The following is a 26647-nucleotide window of genomic DNA, read 5'->3' on the forward strand; positions in this document are numbered from 1 at the left end:
TAAAAATGGATCTTGGTTTGGAAGCCGAGATGCCGAATAAAAAGTGTACATTTAAATCTCGGTTTGAATGCCGAGACGCCAAATAAGAAGGTTGTAGATTTAAAATGGAATAAATGATATTCTAACGCCAAATATTATTTAATCGCATTATAAATAAACAAAATATTTAAATTGTTATAGTTCACAAAATTAAAATAGATTGAATAATATATGAACACCGTAATATTATTTAGTTAATTTTTATAATAGGATTATGTTATTTATTATTTAGTAAATTAATCAAATAATATTTGAACACCAAAATATTATTTAGTTATTATTATAAATAAATAATAAATAAATTTAAAAATTAAAATTTGGGATAGATTAAATAATATCCAAACACTGGAATATTATCCAATCATATCCAAAAATAAATAAATTTTTTTTAGAGTTTCTGAATTAGAAAGGATTGAATAATACTTTAACCCCAAATAAAATTCAATCATTTACGAAAATAAAAAAAAATACATAAATATGAAAATATGAATTTCGATACATAAAATAAAATTAAAGGTTAGACTTGAATCGAAAATTAAATTCCGATGCCTACGTATCCGAATACCGGAATCAAAGCCCACGTAGTTCGACGTAATTAAAAATAATAGTACATAATGATGCAAAATTATAAAAAATAAAGAGAAGCTGAAATATCAATTTTATGATTAGATGCACTAAATGGATTAAATTATCAATAATTATAAAATGGTGGGCTTATAAAACACATGGATTTAATTAAGATTCAAAGACTACCCAAAATGAGCCCACTAAAATGACCTAGCCCCTTTTGTAAATACACAGGTTATAATCACTTTCCCCATTCCGTTTAACCTAGCCGCATCACTGCTCGCCATCTTTTCCTTTCTTCCATTACTCCTTATTTCTTCCTCATGGCAGCCAATTACTGAACCTAAACCAAAACCTAATCATTTTCTGTTTTTTTTTGTTTCTCGAGTTATCCTAATCCACTTCGTCTAGCTCATAATTTCAGATTGGTTCTGTTTGGAAATTCGTGAGGAATCCTTTTATGTCGACCGAACCTCGGTAGATATGGCGTTGATTAAAGGGATTTTTCGTGAATTTATCAAGGGAAACCATTTCAGCTTTGTTTTGAAGCTATTTTAGCAAACTGAACCTTCTTAGATTCAGTTTGTTCATGCACGATGAATGTTACAATATGCCTAGTTTATGATTCTAAACTCAAAAATAATTTTTAGTTGAACTATCATTCTGTAATTACTAGTTTTGGTTTCTCATGGGTTTCTGACTCCATTTGATTTCATCTACAGGGTGTTGGAGCTCCTATAAAGCTGGAGAATGAGAGCAGAAGAACCTGAGCCTTTGCTCTCAAAGAACCTAGACCAGAAGAATGGGCTTGGAGATTGACACTCGAAGGTAAGTTTTATATCTCAACTATTTCAATTTTGTTCATTGATTAATTAGGTTTTGTTGGGTTATGACTGGATTGTGGTTTTCTGTTTCATCTATCTGTCGATTCATTATGAACCGATGGCGGTAGACTCGCCGGAATAACAGCAAGTTCAATGCTTCCATAAGCTCATTGAAACCAAAGGTTATTGAGAAACTGAATCTAGTTTCTTTTGGTTGATTTATGAGTTTTCTGGTCTACAATTTATTGAAAATTTTACTACTCTCTTCTGGTTGTATCTGCAGCAGATGTATCAGAAGCATTCGGGCAATGGAGGAAGGACCACAAGAATGGACTCTAGGGGATTCACATTTTGAAGATAAGTCTCAATCTGAGTTGATTTCTTTATAAATGAGAACAGGGATTTTGTGATTAGAAATAGGCATGTACCCAGATTTTTCTAAAAAAAAATAAAATCTCAGCTGTTGGTTTTTCATTTTAAAACAATGTAAATGATTTTATAAATGTTGAAAACACTAGCTAAGAAAATGGTAGAGATACTTACTTGTTTAGGCTTGAACTCAGATTATTTCATATTTGCTTGTGAATTCAGAATTAAAAGAAATAAACAGAATAGGAATGCAAAAACAAGAAATGAGTTACTGCTAGATTGAACCCCAATCTAGAAGTAAGAAAAACAAAGAGAAGCCTTTTAGATTGAACACCAAGCTAGCTAAAAGGTGAAAGAGATTTGTATGGGCAGATTGCTCTGTATATTCCCTGCTCCTTTGCAATGGCTGTGAGGCCTTTCTTTTATAGGCTTGAGCAGTGGCAATTTTGTAAATATGATAAATTAGATTAATTATGCCTAATATTGCTTAATTAGATACATGTTTGGATTAATGGCCTTAAACTGTTTTTGGCAGGTCTTAATGTTGATCGAGCTACAGTGTTTCTACTATTCATAAACACTGTAGCAAATAGTGCCACTACATGACAAAATTGGCTAATTTACAGTTTGGTGCCTGAACTTCTCACGATGTGCCAGATTGGTCCCTGACGTTTTTATTTTTACAATTTTGTCTCTGTAATTTATTTTCATACCACTTTTGTAATTTTTATATTTTTTTGTGTGTTAATAATAAATATTCATTTTTTTTTATTTGATTTTTGTTTGTTTTGTTTAGCATTTTAATTTATTAGCTTATTTTACTCACTTTTAAATTTATTCCACTCACTTAATAAAAAGATTAAATAGCAAAAATATCAAGTTAGTTTTCAGAGTTTATTAAAATTCAATAGTATAATTAACTTTATAATTAAGCTCAAAATCGAACGCTTACACGTTCCTATACGTACTTTTAATTATAATGAATACCCATACGTGCGTGTGTTATAGATGTATGCTTGTAGATTGTAATGTGCATGTCATGGTCCATAAAGGATCAAGAAAACCCAACATAAATCATCGAAATGATAAACACATAGATAAGAAAAGTGAACTCTGACATATTCAATAATAAGAACTGAGATACAAGGTGGAACTCGGTAGAATTATTCCGGGACCTGTATTTCATCCATTCTCGATGATAGTCTTCGGAACTTATACGAAATAAAAGTAAGTGCGATACATCGAGAATTAATACGAAACAAAGATCGAGACACAATGTGAACAAACATTCCTATTAAACGACAATAGGAATTATATGAATCTACAGTTAAGTTCAAAAGACCTGCAGGGTGCAGAGTCCGAATGCAGACACGAAGGCAACTCGGTTGAACTATCTCGGGACCCGTGTCTAAGGAGTAACTCGGTTGAATTATCTCGGGACTCCTATCGATCGTTTGGGATTGAGAAATGGTACAAGTAACTCGGTTGAATTATCTCGGGACTGTACCATATGGTTATGGGTAACTCGGTTGAACTATCTCGGGACCCAACCATAAGGATCAAGTCACAAGAGACTTGCCAATAATTTAATTTGATTTAGAATCATGATGATATAACCTAAGATTTAAGATCCGATCGAAAACTATTACAACAAAACGAGAAAGAAAAATGTCAATACCCTAATAAGAAATCAAAGATGTCAGATACGTATAAACTACAAGTTTATGAAATAAACAAAGAGTTATGAAGAAAAGTAAATAGAGTATGCAATATGATTTCAAAAGAGTATTTTCTATATATAAAATGGGTTTTCAAATGTTTTAACCCTTTATGTGATATTGCGTGTAATTTGGTGAACTCACTCAGTTTTATACTGACCCCGTTGCTCCTCCCATTTTTCAGGGATGGTATGATATGATTTGAAGAGTTAAGCTTCCGAAGTTTTAATTCTCGGAAGTCATTTGTATAAGAAGAAAAAGAAGGTTTTCATTCTAGCAGTCCGCAGTAGTCTAGATATTTTAACTAGAATTTTGTATAACGCGTTTTTAACTCTGATATTATTTGTAAATGGGGTCACATGTATTTTAATATATGAAATATGATTTGATTTGCGAAAAATTTACACAGGATTTTAGGCTTGCTACGGGTTTCGGAGCTACCACTCCCATTCCCTAGCACCGGTCGCGACTCATAAATTTGGGTCGTGACAATTATGACACTTATTTACAATTCATAATAATTCTATTTTGTGTGCCCTAAAAAAAGTTAATATGCATATAATTCAACTAATTTGTTATTAAAATATCAGGATATTAATTTGTCACGACCCGAAATCTCGAGCCGAGACCGGCGCTAGAGAATGGAATGATAGTTCTGAAACTCGTAGCAAACTTAAAAGACACTAGAAATATTTCGCAAACTAACACCAACGCAGAGACTTTATAAACGGAAGCATTTATATCAAAATACCATTATACACACTAGTTGTTTTGTCGACATACACTAGTGTTTATGATCATAACACGGGTACTACCTCCGTGTGCAAAACATACATCGTAGCCGGTAAAACATAAATACAAAGACAATAAGAGTATATGCAAATATAAAGCATGTCGCTGTACTAGGCTACGACTCTGATCAGACCATGACACTACTGCAACACTAGGGAAGTCTGGGGTTGTACATTGCCAAAGCGACTTCCGATCAAAAATGGACTTCTAGCCAAGTCCAGAGTCTAGGTACATGAAAGAAAACACTATAGGGGGGGGGGGTGTCAGCTTTAAGCTGAGTGAGTTATACGTTACTCACCCTATTATCAAAAAAGCATCGCATTTTGAAAACGTTTTATGCAAACACAATAATCTCATATACATATACTTTCAACCAATTCAAATAGGCAAATAGGCAATTCAAGCAAGTCTTAATCTCAGACTTATATCGGTCTAGGTATTTACCTAGCCTTAGCGAGGGTATTGTCTTTTTAATCCATTTTGGTAAGGTCCGCTCCAAGATAGTTCAACTGAGTTCAACCTATACCAAGTAATACAGTCCCGAGATAGTTCAACCGAGTTACTCGTATCACGCTCGAATCCAAACAAGAAGGGAATGTCCGAGATAATTCAGCCGAGCTTACTTCCGTAGACATATGTCCTGAGATAGTTCAACCGAGATCAACTTTGTGTCTCAAACAAAGGTCCCGAGATAATTCCACCGAGACAACTTTACACATACGAGAGGTTCCACGGTAAGTTAGTTGGTTTCGTTCTATTTTTATCGTCTAAACTTGACTCGACTCTGTGATCACATCTCTAATACAAACCATACACACATTCAAAATTTTCATATACAAAGCAATACAAAGAATTCATATACAAAACGACACAAGTCAATCCAATCAAACAATCCAATCCAAATCAATACCATCCAAACAAATACAAACCAATCCAATTCAATCAATTCATACAACACATAAGTGCGATGCATTTACATACTATTCATATAGAATATAATATAAGTTTAGTACGATAATGCGAGTGAGTAAAATATACTCACGCCTCGCTATCCAAACTTTCACGATTCTAATGCCTTGGCCGAATTCCTCTAAGCCAACACCGTTAATTCCGTAACTCGTCGATACGTCTGTCGCATTATAATACAAATATGTTTAAAAATTAATAAACATATGTTCAATATAATAATCCTAAGTTATTAGCTTAAGTTGACTTCTTAATCTTAACTTATGATTTTAACTAGATATTCTTTAAATATCGACTTATACTTTCAAACTCTATACCCGTGGTTTTAAACATTCTATCTCGACTCTATCACATTTTATGTCAACTTTCTAGTTTACACTTTCAAGCTTAAAACGCTTAATACTAAACTCATTTCATTAGCGTTTTAAACACTTGAAAACAGCCCATACACCTTAATATAACCTCATTTCATTCAACAAAACCTTGACTCCAAGTTTTCTTTCACAATCCATTTTACGTCCAATTCGACACTAGTTTGCGTAAGTTGGCATTTTACGCAAAACTGAGTATTACAGGACCTCAGGAAAGGGGTAACTCGATCCCCTTCCTTCATGTCTTCCCTCCCCTATTTCGGCAAGGGGGAGGGGATGCTTTGGTTCAGCTCTGGTGTGTCGCACCAGAGCTGCCGAAGCTCAGCTCTACCGTGCCGTCGTTGGCATGGTGCATCGCCAGCTGGACGGAGTTCCAACAGGTCCGGCCATTAAGACCTCTGGCCATCCACCAAACATTAGCCCCTAATCATCACATACACATCATAACTCTCATATCTTACCAAATAATTAATTAAACTCAGCCTACTTAATTAATTACCCATCAAGAACATCAAATTCACCATCAAAAGCCATTAGCTCAACTTCAATCATCAAAACCGAAAATCACAGCAGAAAATACTAACTACTAGATGCGATTTTACCTCAAATAATAAAGCTAGATAAGTAGAGCTCCTCCTCCTCGTTCCGTGGCCGCACGAATCGCCTCAATCGGACCTTGAACGAAGGAGATATGGCAATTCTAAGTTTTTTTGGATGTTTAGCTTTCTAAGGAAGGAGATGACCTGAGTTCTTTTATTTCTCAAGAATCGCCTCAATCGGACCTGAGTTCTTTTATTTCTATCGCTGATCTAAGAATCAAATCCATTTGATTCATGTTTTAATGGCAAAAGTCTCTTTTAGTTTTTTGAATTGTTATTTTTAACCATTTTAACTTTTAGCTTTTATTTTGCCTAAATTCGTCGATTTAATACCCGATTTTCACACCTCGGTAAACTTCATATTATTTATTACCCAAATAAATAATATTACCTTAATAACTCATAATTTTATTCCCGATAATTTATTTTTGGCAATTTTTGGCCAAAAATGCTCAAATTCCAATTTGAGGTAAAACGCTTATTTTTCATCAAATTCGCTTAATCAATATTGATATCCAATTAATCGATATCATATTCTTAAATACTAATTCCCAACTATAATTTATTTAATTGTTTTAGGAATTAAATCATTATATTTAAATCTTAGGACTTAAATGTACTTTTGTCCATTTTTTCGTCAACTCTTTTTAAGTCCTTTTTTCCACTTCCTTTATGGAATTCTAATATTGAATTTTCTTTATTAAAATTCCAATATCGACCTACTCGTGTTTTCTTTATCCAATTACTCTGTTTTAATTTCTTACTTTTCTCATTTTAACGATTCAAAATGAGACTCGTCACTTCTTTTATAAACACCGAAATCCAGGTTATTACCTCATTTTATATTGTTATAAATATAATGGCATAAGCGTTGGCAACAAACTGCTAGGTCGTGGGTTCAATTCCTCCCACAAGTGCTACTGCCTCCCCAATTATATATAAAAAAGGATATTAATTTTATGTGATGATAAATATAATAAAAATTTTAAGGATATTTTATAATTTTATGTTTAATTAACATTTTTTTTAGTCAATCACCCAAAGCAACAACTTTATTAATATTGCTGAAAAAAGGGAGATACACCCTACAACTTACACAAACAAAGCCCAAACGTCAAAAGCCAAACAGCCTGGGAAAAAAAGTTGTGCAACAGCTAATAGGAAACAACTAACTCAGCTGCAACAAGAAGAAGCAAACAAAACAAAAACAGAGCTAAAGAAACTTCACAACTTCTTCATCTCTATAGCAAAAGAGATTTGCCTTAGGACCTGATCAGGACAAAGAATCTTCTGATTGAAAATAGCCTAATTACGAGCTTTCCAGATAAAATAAATAGCAATAGTAAACCAGATTTTTTTGGTTCTGAAAATGATGGATCTGCCTGAAGCTCTTCTCAGAAAACAAACTGACCTCTCTCTGCCAGCTAAAGCATCTTATACTATATCCCATTTTAGTAAGGATATTAGACCAGACATTCTAAGAAAATCTACACTGAAAAAACAGATACTCTATGGTTTCAGCTCCTGAACCACACAAACAGCAAGTCTCATTGTTAACAATTTTCCACTTCATTAGCTTGTCTTTAGTTAAGATTCTTCTCTTCAGGCACAACCAGACAATGAATGAGTATCTAGGGATGTGCCCTATAAACCAGATCAGGGAGTGCTAACACATCATTTCCTTATCAACATATAATCTTTCAAAAAGACTCTTCACAGAGAAAACACCAATTCTACTGCTCTTCCAGATGACTTTGTCTTCAATGTTATCATTAACACAAAAATTCCTAGTTATATACTCCCAGACATTCTGAGTGTCTTGGTCATTAGGATCTGGGAACCTTCAAGCTCCATTCCTCCATAATTTGCTAACTTTAGCATCTTTAGCAATCTCAGCATCTTTAAAATTAACAAAGGGAAACTTCTCATTGACTGATTTTCCTTCTAGCCAAGGATCAAACCAAAAGGAAAACTTTTCACCATTCTCAAGCTTATATTCAAAATGCTCAGCTATATCTCTTCTAATCTTCAGAAGATTTCTCTAAGACCAGGAGGAGTCTGCTGGTTTGCAAATGCCCCAGAAGCTCATCCTTTTTAACTTGTTCTCAATGACCCATTTAGCTCACAAGGTAGATTTAAGAGTTGCTATGTTCCAGACATGTTTGGAAATAGCTGCTACATTCCATAAATGAATGGACTTCACTCCTAATCCTCCAAATTTCTTACCACAACAAACTTCTTTCCAACTCACTAAGCTTCTACTCTTATTCAGATCAGAATCATGATGCCACAAGAATCTCCTACAAATTGATTCAACTCCATAAACCACAACTTTTGGGAGAATGAAAGTAGTGCACCAGTAGATATGCATACTTAGTAAGACAGAATTAATCAACTGTTGCCTACCAGCATAGGACAGACTTTAATCATCTCAGAACAATGATTTATAGAAAGTTTAGAGGTTATAAGAGGGAGACCCAGCTGGTACTTGACAGGTAAAGACCCATGCTGAAACCCTAGGATGTTTAAAATCTCAGTTTTGTTTTGGTTACTAACACCATCAAAGTACACAAAACGTTTACTTAAGTTTGGACATAAACCGGACAGCTTAGAGAAATCAAAAAGGGACTGTTTAAGAATTCTGACAGAATTACAGTCACCATTAGAGAACAAGAAGAGGTCATCAGCAAAAGATAAGTGACTAATCTTTAGCTTTTTACATCCCTTATGAAAAATAAACTCAGAATTCTGAAAAGTTCTGGCTTTTAAGATCTTGGACAGAATATCCATACACATCACAAAAATGAGAGGGGAGGTGGGGTCACCTTGCCTTAACCCTCTACCCCTAGGAAAATAGCCCACTTCCTCACCATTAACCACTATAGAAAACATGGCACTTCTCACATAGGTCATGATCAAATAGATGAATTTCCTAGGGAACCTCAAGCCTATAAACACTTCTTCAATGAAATCCCAAGTATGGAATCATAAGCTTTTTGAATGTCAACTTTAATAGAGCAGGAATTACCCTTCCCCCTATGATAATTCCTAATGATTTCATGAGCCAAAAGGACATTATCAGTAATATTTCTACCCTTAACAAAAGCAGATTGACTCTCATTCACCACAAGGTTAAGCACTTTACTAAGTCTACTAGACAGAATTTTTGAGATGATTTTATAAGTGACATTACAGCAACCTGTAGGCCTGTAGTCACCTACACATTTAGGATTCATAACTTTAGGAATAAGAGCAATAGAGGTAGAATTTACCTGCTTAAGCAATTTTCCAGTTTGAAAAAACTCCCTCACTGCATTGCAAATTTCTCTCCCAACTATACTCCAGTTTTTCTTGAAAAAGGCACTTGAATAACCATCAGGACAAGTTGAACCAATAAACTGCTTATAGTGATTCAGAAAAATCTCTTTAATACCATCAGGGTTAGTAACATTACCATTAGAATTACTTATCATAATGATTCTATTCCTGGCTTGTCTCTGCTTTATACTCTTATGAAAAAAATTTGAGTTTTGATCCCCCAAATTTATCCAGAGCATTCTAGATTTTTGGCTCTTGATACTCTCATCCCACTTAAGTAACTTGCATAAATGAGAGCTGTAAGTTCTCTTTTCATCTTGTAAAGAAAGATTGAAAGGATCCTTAGTCAGACTCATTTGTAATATGTCTAGCTCCTCTTTAATTCTCTCAATCTTCAAGGAGATGTCACTGTAGAAGGTCTTGTTAATTCTTCTCAACTCATCTCTCAAAAGCTTCAACTTCTGATAAAGCTTGTACATAGAGCAACCTCTAACATCCTTTTCTCAAACCTCCTTAACAACATCCTTAAACTTCTCATGATCACACAAGAAGTTAAAAAAATTAAAAGGAGATTTTCTAATTCTAACCTCTTCATTCAGATGAACAATGATTGGGGGGGGTGATCAGAGATACCAGGGGACCTCTTCTCACAGTAAGACTCTGTCCACTCTTCCATCCAGTAATCATTCACAAAACACCAATCTAATTTTCTCCAGATTCTGTCATGACCAGACTGGTTATTAGACCAGGTAAAATCTATACCATTGAACTTTAACTCTAGAAGATTAGAGTCAATAATGCAGTTTTTAAACTCAGAAGCAGCAGTTTCATCCACATCCATCCCCCCAATTCTGTCTCTATTACTCATCACTGCATTAAAGTCCCATAAAACAATCCAGCTACATCTCACATTTTGACTGAATTGCATTAACCCATCCCATAATTCTACTATCTCATTAGGCAGATAAGACCCATAAATGAAAGAACATAACATAGAATAAGTACCATAACTCACCTTACAGTGAATATACTGCTTATAGATCATTATTTGGATCCAAAGACACTTTATGGTTTTTTTTATATACAAAATCCAGATTCTCCCCATACTAGAGCAAGAGTAATTTTAGACAATATCCCAATCAGGCAACTTCTTCTTAACAATATCCCACACCTTATTAAACTAACTAACATTTACTCTAGATTCAGTAATACCTAAAATATTCAGATTATACTTACCAATCAGATTATACATTTCTGATTGCTTAAGGGAGATATTCACTCCTCTCATATTCCACACACCAATCATCAATCTATATCAATCATCCTATAGTTCAGCCTAGCCTTCCTCCCATCTCCAACTGATCCAAATTTCAAATTGCTACTAAACATCACTTCTCCAGTATCAATGTCAGTGCCAGCTATGTCAACAAGGGCACTGAAGGAGTTACTTCTTTCTTTACCATTGTTATCTCCTTTTTTAGAACTGCTGCTTGCTTTACTTTTCTCTTTATTTATATTCTAGTTTTGATTCATTACAAGAACAACATTCTCCTTCACATTTTCATTAATAACAATCTCAGTGACTACAACATCAACTTCATCAATCTTATCTTTATTCTCTACCTTCTCCTAATTATCCTTTTCACCAAGGGCTTTTTTAGTATTTTGAGTAACTCTACAGTTTTTGATAGAATGCCCCATTCTATAGCATTTGTCACAGAACAAGGGCCTCCACTCATAGACTATTTTCTGCTTAAAGACATTTCCATTCTCATCCTGGAGGTCAGGAACTTCAGGAAATGGACCAGCAACTTCCATTTCAACAAGTACTCTAGCAAAGTTCAACTTAACCTTACTGATAGTACACTGATCACTATAAAGTGGAGTTCCACAGAAGCTCCTAATCTTACTCAAAATCTCAATTGTCCAGAACTCCCATGGCAGACCAGGCAGTTGAATCCACAAAGGTACATAGCTGATAGCATTAGGGTCCATAGACATCCTAGGGTGCCATTTTTTCTATAACAAGGGTTTCTGGTCAAAGGTATAGGGGCTATCACCTAAGACCTCACTACAATCATCATCAGATCCAAACTCAAACATGGACATAAAGGCATTAATTCTAATAACATTCCTCAATCCAAACTTCAACCATCTGCTCCTAACAAAAGCATTGAGTCTCTCAAATTTAGGATACATACCGTACACACATCCAATGATAACATACTTCCCTCGGTATTCCTCATTCTGAACATCTTTTGGATTGAAACTGACATATCTCACACCATCCTTCACAGCCGGAGGGATGAATTTTAGGGTACTAGCTTCGTTTCTATCTTTGTTATTAGAGAATTGATCATTCCGCTTATTCGGAGCTTCTTTCACTACATTCTCTTGATCTACAGTCACTTGATTCACATCCATCATCAGATCTACAGTAATCTCACCATCGGCCACATATTCCAAATCAGGTTTAGAAACCTCAATAGCAACCTCAACAGGAAGTTCTTCTACTCTAAGCTAACTAAAGGATTAATCGAAAGAGTAGACGGAGATTCAATGATCGAAAGAGTAGATGGAGATTCAATCATCAGAGTAACCGTTTTTACTAGTTTCTTTCTCGCCATTGGCACTAGCGTACGTTAGCTAGCTAACTAGCCCTCAGAGGAAAAAAAAGAAAAAACAGTTTTTCCTGTTCATTAACTAACACATTATTTTTTAGGGTTAATTACATATAAAATCACCACCTTTACACGAAATTGCAAAAATAACACGACCTTTAAAACGTGGCAATTAAGGGCACCACCTTTCATTTCTTTTCAAAAATAACACGGGCACATTTTTAGTGGCATTTTTGCTGACGTGGCGTGACACGTGACACTCTCATCAGATGTCCAAGTCAGCAAAATTTTATCAAAAAATGTGCCCATGTTATTTTTGAAAAGAAATGAAAGGTGATGCCCTGAATTGACACGTTTTAAAGGCTGTGTTATTTTTGAAAATTCGTGTAAAGGTGGTGATTTTATATGTAATTAACCCTATTTTTTATTATACTTTTATGAGATAAAAAAATAGCAATTTTTGAAGGGACAGAGGGGTAATACATGATTTTTCAAATAAATAAGCAAAATAATAATAATGATCAAATATTGATGAATTTAAATAGGCGCCTAATCTAAAGAAGTTCCCGGCAAAAATTCCAAATAAACACAGTGCGCGCCAAACGGTGAAAACTAGAAAAAGAATTGCCGGCAAATTGGCGTTTCCCGCCATCTCCTATCAGTTTTAATCTACTCGAAATGCCAAACCCATTTCTTCTATCCAAACAAACCCATTACCGATCAGATCATGGACCTCTCTGACATTGCTAAAAAACTTGGTCTCTCCCAACCCAAGCACCTTCTCCGAAAAGCCGCCGAGCTCCGCCGCCTAATTGATGTCCAATTTGATTCTTCTATCATCGGAGTTGTAAGTTCTTTTTGCGTTTTATTTCATTTTGATTGAGAAAATCAGTATCAGTTGGTTTGATTGTTTAAATACTTTGTAGGGAGAGATCTGTAAGGCTATAATCTGCTTAGAAATCGCTGCAACAAGGTATCATTTGGTATTTTTATTTTTATTTCCTTTTATTGTTGTTATAGTTACTGGATTAAATGAGTTAAAATTGTGCAGGTTTCAAGTGATTTTTGATAGGCAAGCTGGTATTAGATTGAGCGGAATGTCCGAGACGGCTTATAATAGATCTTTCAATTCGCTTCAAAACAGTCTGGGTGTCAAGTATGTATTTTTTTTCTTCATTCTGAATTTGGTCTAACAAAGTCCATGCTTTTTTCGAATAAAGTCGCATGTTTGTGCAGGTCGAAGCTCGATATTAGAGAATTGGGGATTCAATTCGGATGCGTTAGGCTCATTCCTTTTGTTAAGAAAGGCTTGTCATTGTAAGATCACGTCTACCCTCTCCATTCACTCGCTTATTTTAATGCTTGCTATGTGTTTGTTAAAATGCATATGACACCGTCTAGGTACAAGCAGCGGTTTGTTGCATCATTGCCTGCCTCAAGACGAGCAACTGCTGATTTTACCCGCCCTATCTTTACTGCAGTTGCCTTCTACTTGTGTGCAAAGAAACACAAGGTAACTTAACTGTTCACTACAGCGTTGTTTTCATGTTTTGTACCTCGTGTGCTCATTCTATATTCGCTTTGCAGCTCAGGATAGATAAGTTTAAGCTGAGTGAAGTTTGTGGCTCTTCTGATACTGAATTTAAAAGTGTAAGAAAATCCCTCTTTACAAATCCGTAAATCTTTGGGGTACTTCATTTAGATAGGGTGTTACTAACTTGGATTTTGATAAATAGGTCACCACCTCCATGAAGGACATATGTCATGATGTCTTTGGTATCTCGAAGGAAAAGAAGGATCCTAGACAAGTCAAATGCAACCGAGGTAAGAGCTCGTTGAGCTTTTAGTGATTCATATTTATCTTCATTCTCATTTCATTCATTTAAAAATGAGAATATCGTTTTGCAGAACTGCTGGATGTCTTACCCGAGAAAAGAAAATTTGAGGATGGTGGTTATTTATCTGATGATGGAGCAGAGGTACCATTGCGTAGCCTCTCTTTATTCTGCATTATAGCTCGTAGTTCATTTATGTACATGTTCTGCGTGAATACTTGCTACACAATTCAATCTAAGTTTAATTGACCTGAGACAGCAATTTCAAATGTATTCGATCAACCTATCTTTACATAATAGGATGTATGCCGCGATGGAAGTTTATCAAATAGACCCTTACATGCCTCTTCCTTTTGTTACTTAGCATCTATACTGAATGCAAATTGTGGAGTCTATGTTTCTGAATTTTCTTATTACTATATTTATAACTGATTCTCGTAAAATATGTCATTTCACTCCTTGCTTTCTGTTTGAGCATTTCCTAAAACGGGGTTTCTGTTTTTGTGCAAGGATGTAGCAAGGGTGATGATGTTAATCTGATGTTGAAATTTATGCTTCATGAATTATATTTATGCTGCTTATATTCAATTGCCTAGCTAATATCTATGAACTAAGCCTGCTTTTTAATGTCCATGAAATCGGGAATAACATGAGATTGTGCAGGTTTCAAAGAAGCGTAAAAGATCAGAGAAAGCTGGTTATGAAGATTGGAAATCCTCTGTTTTGTCATCCAATGAGACTAGTCAGGCAAAAGGTAGTCCATGATTTTTACCTTTGCTTAGTTAGCACTTAGCAGGCATCCGCCAAAAACATAAAGATCAAACGCTAACTAATTCGCACTTGTATTTTCTTCAGATCCTTGCAAGCAAACTAAGCAAAGTCGCCTCAGCTTTTTGAGAGAAACTGCCGAAACTACAGGATTGGAAGCCTTGTAACACAGGCTATTCTTTTATTATACTAGCCATTATTCAGTTGAATTTTTCTTGAACTAGAAAGCAAAACAAATTGAGACGTTTAATACTCAAAAAAATGAATCACAGCTATTCTCTTATGTTCTAATCACTTTGTTTGTGTAAAAAGAATAATTATTTGTACATACTCCAATATTCAACCATTTAACTATAGTCAATCTTCAAGAAAGTCCTCATTTCTAACCATCTATTGTTCTTTTTGGAAACAGACTTTTCCAGGAGATATATTCTTTGGAAAATATTTATTTTCTATGGTTTGTCTGTAACTAACAAAAACACTACTAATCTCAATTTCTGATGAATATGCCTAATCAATTGCTGAATAATCTTCTTGACATCTTCCACCTTACATTCAAAAACCATAAAATTTCTAGCAATACCAAAACGGCCCAAGGATTAGTACAAACAGTTCAAAGTCATTTCCGATTAGAGAAGCTTGAACATTACCAAACCATGTGGAGATGTTCGGCGAGAGCGCATCATCCGCACGAAGACCTAATGGACTAGCGAGCCTTACTTCATCTAGCTGCATTCCTTAAAAATGTGGAGAACGGATTCCCAATCAATGTCACAACAACGGCACCGCAAGTAGCAGTTGATGCCTCGTAACTTCAAGACATGATGCCAAGGAAGAATAATACTTATTTGCTGCCGCAAGAAGTACATTGGCTTTCGGGGAGAACATGAACTTTTCAAATAATCTTCCAAAGATCATATTGATGGGAAGGAAATGAATCACATTCTTTCCAAAGTATACCCCGGAGGCATACTTCTATCAGGGTTGTATAAATAATCCCAATGTATGTTTAGGAAAAGGATTCTAATATCTAAACATATTATTCTTAGGCAATTTGTTAAAGCATTCATTCTCAAAAGTTGAGAATATGAGTGACGAATACATTTAGTACTGTTCGCGAGATTTTCACCTTATTCAAACCTTTGAATTTATTAATGGGTAACTTTAGGTACTAATGCTTTAACCGGGGTGATTTTAGATGAGGTAAACAGGATTTGAATGACGTAACCCTAATTCAAGTGACGTAACCCGAATTCAAGTGACGTTGTCCAAATTGTGAATGACGTTGTCGTCGTTCGATTAAACTAACAGTATTAATTTGGGAATCCTGAGATCCAAACGAGATTAATATCAATTCTACTCCTAAACTAAGATTCAATCCGGAGATTGGGATAAAAAGTCTGAGTTTTGGTTTTTGATTAATGATGTGTTGATAAAAAATAATACAAAACTCCTAGCTATTTATAAAGACAAAACCCTACTAAAGAGTTCTAATTCTAATGAGATTCAATCTCCCTAAACCAATAGAAAAAAGCTAAAATTAAATATAGCTCTTATTCGGGTCTAAAATCCCTGATGAGCCCATTCAATTCATCCTCTCTGACCATGGGCCGAAATGTCACAAGCCTTCTGATGAGTCTTCTAGGCCGGTGCAAACAATGCCCCCAACAAGTCTGAGGTTTAGACTTCGGGCTTGTTATTGTCGGCCTTTATTACCAATGTGGGCTTCGTGACTCTAGTTTCGGCCCGAAACGGTAAAAAACCTCTTTGACTCATGGTCTTCAGTAACTGCCATTTATCCAAGTATAAAATATTCTTCACTTTCCTTTTTTGGATTTACCTGAATCTTTGACTCCCGAAATTCTCTCAAATCTGTTGACTTCTAGCCGATTTTTTTGAATCTTAATCGCTCATTCTTTAAACTAGATCGTCATATCATCATGTCTCAACAAGGACAAGCCGCTCTTCAAGCATCCGAGAAAATCGCCGAAGTTCGCTCAGCCGCTCCATCCACCGCTTTTGAGGTAATTACAGAATTATACGACAGCCGATTTTCCGTAGGTTCGATTCTCACCACTCCTTCAGAACTTTATGAAACTGCCGTTCCCTTCCCAGATCATGCTCCTCCTCGCTTCTCAGAGATCCATTACTCGTCTGTGTGGACCGGAGAAATCTTCAGAAACTGGCCCAGCACCAACGCCGATTACAAAAATTAGATCTTACGACTCCACGGCTACTATGGCGATGTTTGGAAAGCAATAGGTCTATATGACCTTATTGGAATTAGTCAGAACACTTTTCCCATCGCCAAGCACTACTGTTTTGGAGCTTCACTTTTCTGGTCCGATACTACTAATACCTTCTGCTTTCAGCGAGGATCGATGTCTATCACTTTGCTAGACCTGGCTTTCATGTTCAACGTGAACATTACCGGTATAAGAATATCGCCTCTAAACTGCCAAACATCCCCAAACCTTCATCTTGGGCCCGAGAAATCTGCCAAAAGCTTCAAACACTTCCTAGAGAAAAACATCGGTCAAAACAACCAACCACCAACTGCTAACGAACACATCGCCTTTCTAGCATATTTCCTCGCCAAATTTATAATTTGTCCAGCCTCTTTCAGAGTCACACAAGAATGCCTTCGTATCGCCGTTGCCCTAGCCGAAGGTCACCCCCTGAACATGGGAGAGTTCATCCTTGGATTGGTCTATAGATGTCTTCATAGTATGATCAAGAATGCCAAGGTGAAGACACATCGGTGTCCGAGTGGACCGATGTGGATAATCCAAGCGTGGATGTTCATGTACTTCCCTGACATCGTCAGACTCCCTGAACGAACTTCAGACGAGTGTTTTGGCTATACATTATTCCAAGGGGTTGCAACTTTACCACATCATAAAGAAGTCATAGGCTACTTCTTAGAAACTCGCGAACAATCGCCAAATTCGTGGTGCCCTATTTTGAACATCCAATATTCTCCTAAGTGGTTATCTTATGGCTGGGAGGTAACCGAAGACTCTGATATAGACGAGGAACTCCACTCTCAATGGTGGGACAACTGGAGCAACTCATTGATCAGCCGTAACCTTATGATCGACAACAGTTTCAAAAATAGTGGATCAAAAGCGTATTGCCCCAATTACTTGTCAAGGCAATTTGGTTACACCCAGGCGATTCCCTGCCCCTTCCTAGTAGATAGAAACGAGTATGGCTCTAATCGCCCTGCTTTACCGACATTAAGACACATAGCTTTCCTTGGCCACCTTCATGAGAGCTATTTACCATCGCCTGACGAGTTACCTATACCAGATGGACATCCGTCTTCTACACACGAGTTCGAAGAGTGGTGGGAAATCGTGATCGGCATTAACTTCGGATTATCGGCAGATGATATCCTTCAATTGAATATTTTTCAACTGCCTGAAACGAAGCGAAAACATACTCACGCCGATGTTTTTCTTTTACAGGTTCCGCAGCCGAAGAAAAGGAAAGGTAACTACGAGCATCACCTTGAACTTGTTAAATTTGAACGCTTTTACAAATTCAAGTACGACCCCACCAATCGCCCCCTTCTTAGTTTAAAAATGGAAAACCATAGAAGAGAAGCTTGGCGAAAATACATACTCAAATGGAGGAAAATATGGGAGAAAAAATATCTGCATCGGCCTTACCCCATCTTCCGACAGTATATTCGCCCTTCTTTCACATATAAAGCACCCTTAGTCCCAGACTCTGAATATATGTTGGTCAATAAAAATCCAAAATCTCACCCTAAAAAGGTAACATATACTGGTTATTTTTTACCAGGTAACTATAAGGATATCGCCTCCCTTGTCGAGGACTTGAAGATTCCCGCAGGTAAGCATAATGGAAATTTTCAATCGCATTCCTCTTGATGTGATACTGCCTAACCTTGTTCTTTTAAATCGCAGAAGTAGAAGCGGAAATGGAAGGGGCGATTATCATGGACGAAGAAGAAGAAGATGAACAACCTCTGAAGAGGAAAAGAACTGGGAAGAAACCAATCGCATCGAAATCGGCTGTCAAACTTGAACCGAAGTTGGTTAACACCAAACCAGCTCCTGTTAAACCGTCAAAAAAATCAGAGGCTGCTGCTACAAAACAAACGGATGCCGATACCTCCAAGAAGGCGAACACTACCCGGATCTCAATCAAGATGAGTGGGAGTTCAGTTGACCGCTCTGCTGCTGCGGTATCGCCTGCATCTACGTCGGCGACAGCGACTGTCTCAGTATCTCGCCCTTCCAACTTAAAACCGGACATGACTCATACTGAAGCCTTAAAGGTATATCCCTCTTACCATATATATTTCTATCATCGCCAACGACCCCAATACTAACTTTCATTTTGCAGACTAAACTCCTAGCTTTCGATTCTGACTCGGAAAGCGATGCTGATGGTTCCACCGAGAGCTCCTCTAGCTCTGAAGAATCCGATACTGGCGGTTCTGAAGCTGATCTAGCTGTGCATCTAAACAACATCGCCGCAATGAAGGAAAAAGGTGTGCAAGTGCTGGGCGATCCAGATGAATCAAAGTCACTTAAAACATCGCTAGAGGCGCTTCTCTTGGTGAAAGACGAAAGCAAGGTAGCAGAGAAAACAAAGAAAACCATCGCCAACATAGTCAAAGAGCTCCCGAATTTGACTAAGTTATATGCTGAAGCTGCTCCTGCCAGATCTTCTTATGAGCAATCGCTGGAGACCAAGCGCAAGCTTGATGACAAATTCGGCTCACTCAGGTCAAAGGCGAAAAAGACCTCAGATCAACTCGCTCCTCACACTTCCAAGATGGACGAGTTGAAGTCCAAGATCAAAGAGCTTCAAGTGGAGCTCAAAGCTGAAGAGGAAATCGCTGCCCCTTTAGAGCGACAACTTGATGATTTCATCTCCCAGGGCACTGACCTGAAGGATCGCCGTAACCAACTGAAGAAGACACTGGCGAGTGCTGAAAAACGATATTCAGAAGCTGTGAAGAACCTATCTGACATTCGCAGCGCCATGGGCGATTTGTTCAGCCATTTTGGCTAATTTTGTAATACTCAAACAATTTACGATGTTTCAAACTAAGCTTTTATTGTTTCGTTTTTGAAACATATTTTTTATCAGAACTGTTGAATCGTCTTTATTTCCGAAGTCTAAGATTTTCTAGCGTACGCTAATCTTTTGTGTTATACTCATCGGCTGGTGCTCCGATGGTTTGAGCTGACAAAAATTAACTAGGAATCGATTTTCTTTAAAAACATATAAAATTTGATCGGCTGATTTTTCGATGCCTTTACAATGTTAATAAAACTAAATCCAGATAAGCACAAAAGTCGGTGCTTATGGTTTACAATTTTGCTAGTAATCGGCTTACGTTCCGATTCTTCTATCGGGTCACTATCGTGCTGGGTCATCGGCTGGTGTTCCGATGTTTGCAAGGCATATTTCTACTTCTCAAAAATATGTCTGTCGACCCCTTCCCAGCAGCTGGGTACATATTTCTTGAGATATTGAGCGTTTATCGCCCTATCATGAATTCGTCCTTCTATATCGGCAAGTACATACGCACCATTACCCAATACTTGGACAATCTTATAAGGTCCTTCCCAGTTTGGCGACCATTTTCCTAGTGTTTCTTTCTTTGCCCCGATAGGTAGGATGACTTTCCAAACAAGTTGGTCTAGCTGAAACTTCTTTTCTCGAACTCGCCTGTTGTACGTCCGTTCTACCCTTCTCTTCTGGGCCTCCAAGTGGTCAAGTGCCAACAATCGTTCTTCGTCTAAGTCTAAAGCTTCAAGCACCATTTTGTCATGATAATCGGCCTTTGTCAAGACGTGCTGCATCTTTCGCCTCGTAGATGCCACCGTCAATTCCATTGGTAACATCGCGTCATATCCATACACGAGTTTGAAAGGTTTAGTACCCGTAGCCGATTTCTACTTCGTGCGATTCGCCCAAACGGCTTCCGTCAACAACTGATGCCATTGTTTCAGATTATCTTCTATCATCTTCTGGATAATACCCTTAATCGCCTTATTAGTTGCTTCAGCTTGGCCATTTGCTTGCGCATAATACGGGGTCGAATGTATCAATTTGAATCCCATATCTTTTGCATAATCGGTTATCTCGCTCCCACTAAACATAGTTCCTTGGTCTGTAGTAATAGTCTCTGGTAAACCATGCCTCAGGATAATGTACTCTCTGAAGAACTTTATGACCGATTCCTGACTTGGTGACTTCAATGGTACGGCTTCGACCCATTTGGAGTAGTAATCGGTCGCGACAATCACAAATGTGTGTCCCTTGGATGACGATGGGTATATTTTACCGATTAAATCGACAGCCCATCCACGAAATGGCCAAGGTTTAATGATTGAATGCAACGTCTCTGCCGGAACATGCTGAACGGGACCACACTTTTGGCATGCTTCACATCCTTTGGAGTACCAGATACAATCTTGCTCCATTTTGGGCCAATAGAACCCATATTTGTGAATGAGCCACCTCATCCGTGGACCAGCCTGATGTGCGCCTGCAATCCCTTCATGCACTTCAGCCATGACCAACATAGCCTCTTTTGGGCCGATGCATCTAAAGAGCAAACCATCGCTCCCTCTTTTGTATAATTCACCGGCCAGAACTATATAATTGAAGGCTAAAGTTCGTAGCCTTCTGTTGGTCATATCTGGTGACTCAAACCATTGGGTTATTTCTTTTCTCCAATATGTGGAAACATCTAATTGATACACAGAATGAATCGTCCTGAACACTACATCGTCCCTAGTTATCAGATTTGGTGTATCTCGCTGGATCGCCTCGTAAACGTAACAAGGTTTATAACCACTACCGTGCTGTGCGAGATCATTCGCTTCCATGTTGTCTCCCCTTTCTGTGTATTCCAGCCATGTGTTTGAGAAACCATTGATAAGATGTTTGGCTTTGTTACAATATCGGATTAGAAGTTCTGACTCGACTTGTATTCTCCGGCTACTTGTTTTATGACCAACATCGAATCTCCCCATACTTGGATCGATATTGCCCCCAACTCCATTAAGATTTCTAAACCTAAAATGAGAGCTTCGTATTCGGCTTGATTGTTAGTGCACTTGAAATTCAAAGAACAAGACATCGTGAATCGTGCCCCCGAGGGTGAGACGATGACGATTCCTGCTTCGGCACCCCTGTATGTTCTAGAGCCATCAAACCATAACTTCCAAGGATGTAGTTCCATGCAGCCGATTCCCTCCTTCAAGGCGGTCCCTGTATGATCTGCAAGGAAATCGGCAAGGACCTGCCCTTTTACAGCTTTCTGAGGTACATATACGAGAGTAAACTCTGACATCGCCACTACCCATTTCCCCATCCGATTCCTAATATACGGTCGGGATAGAATGTATTTTATTACATCGATCTGTGCGAGGACGTAAACTACGACCGGTAGCATGTAATATCTCAACTTACAACACGTAAAGTATAAACACAAACACAACTTCTCGATGTCTGAGTACCGTGTTTCGGTATCGGTCAGAGCTCTATTGAGGTAATAGACTGATCTCTCAACCCCTTGGTCCTCCTGAGCAAGCATACACCCCAAAGATTGGGGAGCCGCTGGTAAGTATAGCAACAAAGGCTGATTCGGCTTTGGTGGCATCATAATCGGCGGTTTCACCAAGTATCTTTTTAGCTCGTCAAAGACTTGTTGTTGCTCAGGGGTCCATACAAATTGATCGTTATCATTTCCTTTTAACAAAACGCTCCAACTACGTAATCGGCCAACTGTATTTGAAATGAATCGCCTCAAAAAATTTATTTGTCCGATCAATCACTATAGTTGTTTCTTGGTCTTTGGTGGTTAAGCATTGATTATCGCTTTCGCTTTATTCTTATCTACCTCCACCCCCCGCTGGTGAACCAAAAATCCCAAGAAATTTCCTGCCGATACCTCGAAAGCACATTTCAATGGATTCATCTTCAAACCATTAGCTCGGATATGCTCAAAACCTTTTTTCAAATCGGCAAGGTGCGCTGCATTGTTTGGCGATTTTACGACCACGTCGTCGATGTACACTTCTAAACATTTCAACCCTTCAAACATTTTGTTCATAGTCCTTTGGCAAGTTGCACCAGCGTTCTTTAAACCGAAAGGCATCACGATCCATTCATTTGCACCAATCGGCCCGGGGCAGCGAAATGCGGTTTTAGAAATATCGGCTTCGTGGATCGGCACTTGATAATACCCGGAATGAGCGTCCAAAAAACTAAGGATGGTGTGCCCGGCTGTCCATCGATTAGCATATCGGCTGTCGGCATCAGATACGCATCCTTGGGTGTCGCCAGGTTCAAGTTTCTGAAGTCGACGCAGACTCGTAGCTTGCCGTTCATTTTCATGACGGGCACTATGTTGGATAACCATTCTGTGTACTTAGCCTCCCGTATGAAGTTAGCATCTTTTAGCCGATTGATTTCTTCCCTGATCAGCTCCTCGACCTCTTTTGACATTCGTCTGGGCGGTTGCCTAAATGGGCGAAAACCATCCTTTAGGGGTAACTTGTGTTCGGCGATGGATTTATCTAGACTTGGCATTTCTGCATATGACCACGCGAAACAATCCCTGTATTCTCGGAGAAGCGTTATCAATTCGCCTCCAAATGTGACGTCGAGGCTTGCGCTAATGTATACCGGCTTGGGGAATGCATCTGACCCCAAATTAACCTCCAAGAGTGTGTCTTGGACTTGGGCTGGATCGTCCCCCAACTTTCCCGTGGCTATCTTAAGGTCCTTTATTTTCAAGGTACCGGTGGGGTCTTGATAGGGATCCTCTTATATGCACTCCGCGGACAGTACTCCGTGACTTAGTGCTAAGTCTTGGACTTTACTTCGCAACTCCGTATGTCGTCTATTCATCGGAAAGTTGCAAGATGGTGGATCGGCCGCTGCCCCCAAGGGTAACGTCTGTCGGCCGATCCGCATTGACGAGGATCTTGGGACTGCTTGTATCTAGATGACTCAAGGATTGGATATTCCTCACTTGCTCGTCATACATCATAGCTTCTAAAACGTTTTTGTCTTCGCCGAAAGGACTTGGATCGCCCTGAACTATCTCGGCCTCCCCCGCTTCTCGCCATAATATCAGCATCTGATGCATTGTGGAAGGAATACACATGTTGGAATGAATCCAATCACGGCCGAGTAACACGTTGTAATTGCTCCTAGCATTAACAACAAAGAATCCTTCTTCAGTCTCGACTCGGCCAACCTTTATTTTTAGGGTGATGTACCCTTCGGCTGGAGTCTCGCCTCCAGCGAAATCCGTCATTTAAACGTCAGTGGATTCTAGCTGGTGACGTTCTATTCCGAACTTCTTGAGCATTTGGGATGGCAGGATGTTTACCCCTGCGCCGTTGTCGATTAGCATTCTCCCGGTGGCAACGCTATTTACCTCGGCCCTGATATACAACGGCCTGATGTGTCTTGTCATTCTTGTCGGCGGTTTGCTTAAAGACACAACTGCCGAAGCATCGGCACTATTCTCGTCCGGGATTATAACATCTCCATCCAAGATTGACTTATGTCCTGGTTTATTCCTGAATGAATCCGGAAGAGTGACTACTTGGACCTCTTTTCGGTTATCGCTTTTCGGAATCCAAGCTTTGAGTTGCCCACCTTGGTGTACAACGACTAACTCTTTCTTCACAGGCACCCAAGCCTTCAACTGGCCATCTGCATGACTCAGGACTACATCTTTGTAAGATCGCTTATCACCGTTTGGCGATTTCTCAACCTTAGGAGAAGGTACCTCATTATCCGAATTTCGTTTCTTCTCCATCCAGACTTTCCTAAGTTTTCGTTTCGGTGTATCAAAAGATTCAACTTCCGACCGATTATGCTTGCCTTGGGTCATCTCTGGATTGTCTCTGGTTGCCCCCAGTCTTTCTTGAATCGGTCTCTTAGTACCGAAAGAAGATGTAGTGGTGGACAAACGGTCTTTGACGGGCACTCGGCACCCTGGTGCCGTTTCGGGCTCTGTTGCAACCAATCGCGACTCATGTCGCATTCTCTGCATTCGCCTCTTCTGTGTCTTGGTCATATGAGGGGTCTCCTCCGTTGGCCTGAATACTCTTTTGAAAACCGATCTCCCCTTTTGTCCAGATGGAATGTGTTGCTGCCACTCCTTTGTGGGCGACCTTGGCTTAAAGGTTTTGGGGTTTGGTCTGGCCGACTTCCGTACGAATTCGGTCCGAGGGCGGCTCTGGCAATGCTGACAATGTAGGCAAATCGGCTCTGGCACAATCGGATTGGTCGCTCGATGTTGCCTAACTACGTTACTCACTACTACTCTTTGCCGAGGTTTCTTAGCACTCCATTTCTCCAATACTCTCCCAATACCCAGTACTTGGTCCAAATTGGGCCGAATCACATTGATCGAAACACATTTTGCATCGGCCTCCCTTCTGGCGGGGAACAACAATTTTCCTTCGGTTATCGCCTTTTGGACCACGTTCCTGAATACGACGCAGTTATTGGTGCTATGTCTCCACGAGTTATGGAATTTGCAAAAATCTTTGCCAACCAGTTCTTCGCTTGATGGTACAACATGACCTTCGGATAAGTATATTTGCCCGTCTTTTAGCAAGGCGTCGAATATATCATCGGCCTTTGTCAAGTCGAATGAATATTCCTTCTGGCTGACCCCCATCTTATTCTCTTTTACGTACCCCGGCTTCCTCAACGCTGAGCACTCCGTTGGTTTCTTCCCTAGGAACTCGGCCATACATATTTCATCGTCGGATGAATCATCTTCACTATCAGCAACGACGGCGACATCCAACTGATTGCGGTAATAGGCACCTTTCGAGGATCCTCGCCTCTGTTCTTTCTCCTGGAGTAATCGTTCATAACCTGTAACCCTGTTGGTGAGTTCAAACAAGTCTCGAAAATGGTGGCATTCGAAATGTTCCCGCATGGCGAAGTTCATCCCTTTCACAACCATCGGCACGCAATCTCCTTCGGATATATGGGTCATGCACCTTGTTCTCAAATTCCGGAAACGACCGATATATTTCTCGACAGATTCACTAGGTAGCTGCGAAATTCTTGCCAGATCGGCCAAGGTAACGTCAGGCGGCGCTCTGTAAAATTCTTCGTGGAATTTTATCTCCAGGTCTTTCCACGTGTTGACCGAGTTAGGCGATAAATGGGAGTACCACGTGAAAGCCACCTTGGTGAGGGAACTAGCGAACAAACGCAGTTTCCAGAAGTCATGGGCTCCTGCCTCTCCACATTGAGCGGAAAACCTTGCGATGTGCTCCACGGTCGACTGACTTTTCTCTTCGCCTGAGAATAAGCTAAATTCGGGCACTTTGTAACCTCTAGGGAATGGGTATAGTTTATCGATCCAATCCGGGTACGGCTTCATGTATGAAGGTCTAGGCATCGGCCTAACGTTGACTCCTAACTTCTCCAATTCATCTAGCAATTGCCCCCGATTGTATAAGTTATTTTCTCCCATGGGGGCATTGTTACTTCCGCAGAGGTTATCCTGCGGCGACTGCTGGTTCGGGCATTGTTGTCCCGGCAACTGGTCGTTTCCTTGGTACCTTCCGGCTCCTGGACCAGACGGATCATGGCCCTGGTGTCGTGCTGCTCCAGTGCCGGATGGGTCGCACCCTTGATATCGCCCGGCTCTTGATGAGGATGGATCGCCCTTGGCACCCGTGTCTCCTTCTGGGCGCGTTAACAACCGCACCGATCCATAAGTGAAACCGGTTTTACTCGGTGAATGCCCCGCATCGGCCGTACTACCGAGACCGCCATTTCTTTACGACGTCGAGGTATAATCGGCCCTACGGTAACT

The 26647-nt window shown here is 39.0% G+C and overlaps 5 protein-coding genes and 1 long non-coding RNA gene across 8 annotated transcripts; 2 read left to right on the top strand and 4 right to left on the bottom strand.

Moving 5' to 3' along the window:
- The first annotated feature begins 802 nt into the window (after positions 1-802).
- LOC126653711 (uncharacterized) lies at positions 803-2570 on the top strand. 3 transcript variants are annotated; one of them, XR_007632299.2, is made up of 3 exons: positions 819-1223; positions 1329-1612; positions 1714-2570. It is a non-coding gene; the product is annotated as an uncharacterized LOC126653711 (long non-coding RNA). The 3 variants fall into 3 exon arrangements; XR_007632300.2 differs by having other exon boundaries at positions 819-1083; XR_007632298.1 differs by having other exon boundaries at positions 803-1612.
- Positions 2571-9193: 6623 nt separating this feature from the next.
- LOC126687743 (uncharacterized) lies at positions 9194-10042 on the bottom strand. The gene has a single exon (XM_050382299.1). The coding sequence runs from the start codon at positions 10040-10042 to the stop codon at positions 9194-9196; it is 849 nt and encodes a 282-aa protein (XP_050238256.1).
- A 116-nt stretch (positions 10043-10158) lies between these two features.
- LOC126687744 (uncharacterized) lies at positions 10159-10608 on the bottom strand. Its single transcript, XM_050382301.1, has one exon. It carries the CDS (start codon positions 10606-10608, stop codon positions 10159-10161), a length of 450 nt encoding a protein of 149 aa, XP_050238258.1.
- Positions 10609-10868: 260 nt separating this feature from the next.
- LOC126687745 (uncharacterized) lies at positions 10869-11558 on the bottom strand. Its single transcript, XM_050382302.1, has 2 exons — positions 11210-11558; positions 10869-11068 (listed from the first exon to the last, which is right to left on the bottom strand). Exons 1-2 carry the CDS (start codon positions 11556-11558, stop codon positions 10869-10871), a joined length of 549 nt encoding a protein of 182 aa, XP_050238259.1.
- Positions 11559-12781: 1223 nt separating this feature from the next.
- LOC126686090 (origin of replication complex subunit 6) lies at positions 12782-15159 on the top strand. The gene is made up of 10 exons (XM_050380117.2): positions 12782-13031; positions 13111-13157; positions 13236-13340; positions 13421-13501; positions 13586-13697; positions 13772-13834; positions 13921-14008; positions 14093-14163; positions 14683-14773; positions 14875-15159. Exons 1-10 carry the CDS (start codon positions 12912-12914, stop codon positions 14952-14954), a joined length of 858 nt encoding a protein of 285 aa, XP_050236074.1. The 5' UTR covers positions 12782-12911; the 3' UTR covers positions 14955-15159.
- Positions 15160-20729: 5570 nt separating this feature from the next.
- On the bottom strand, positions 20730-22444 carry LOC126687746 (uncharacterized). The gene is made up of 2 exons (XM_050382303.1): positions 21763-22444; positions 20730-21682 (listed from the first exon to the last, which is right to left on the bottom strand). The coding sequence occupies exons 1-2, from the start codon at positions 22442-22444 to the stop codon at positions 20730-20732; spliced, it is 1635 nt and encodes a 544-aa protein (XP_050238260.1).
- Between the last annotated feature and the right edge of the window lie 4203 nt (positions 22445-26647).

Source organism: Mercurialis annua, linkage group LG6 (assembly GCF_937616625.2).
Source record: "Mercurialis annua linkage group LG6, ddMerAnnu1.2, whole genome shotgun sequence".
NCBI classification, from domain to species: domain Eukaryota; kingdom Viridiplantae; phylum Streptophyta; class Magnoliopsida; order Malpighiales; family Euphorbiaceae; genus Mercurialis; species Mercurialis annua.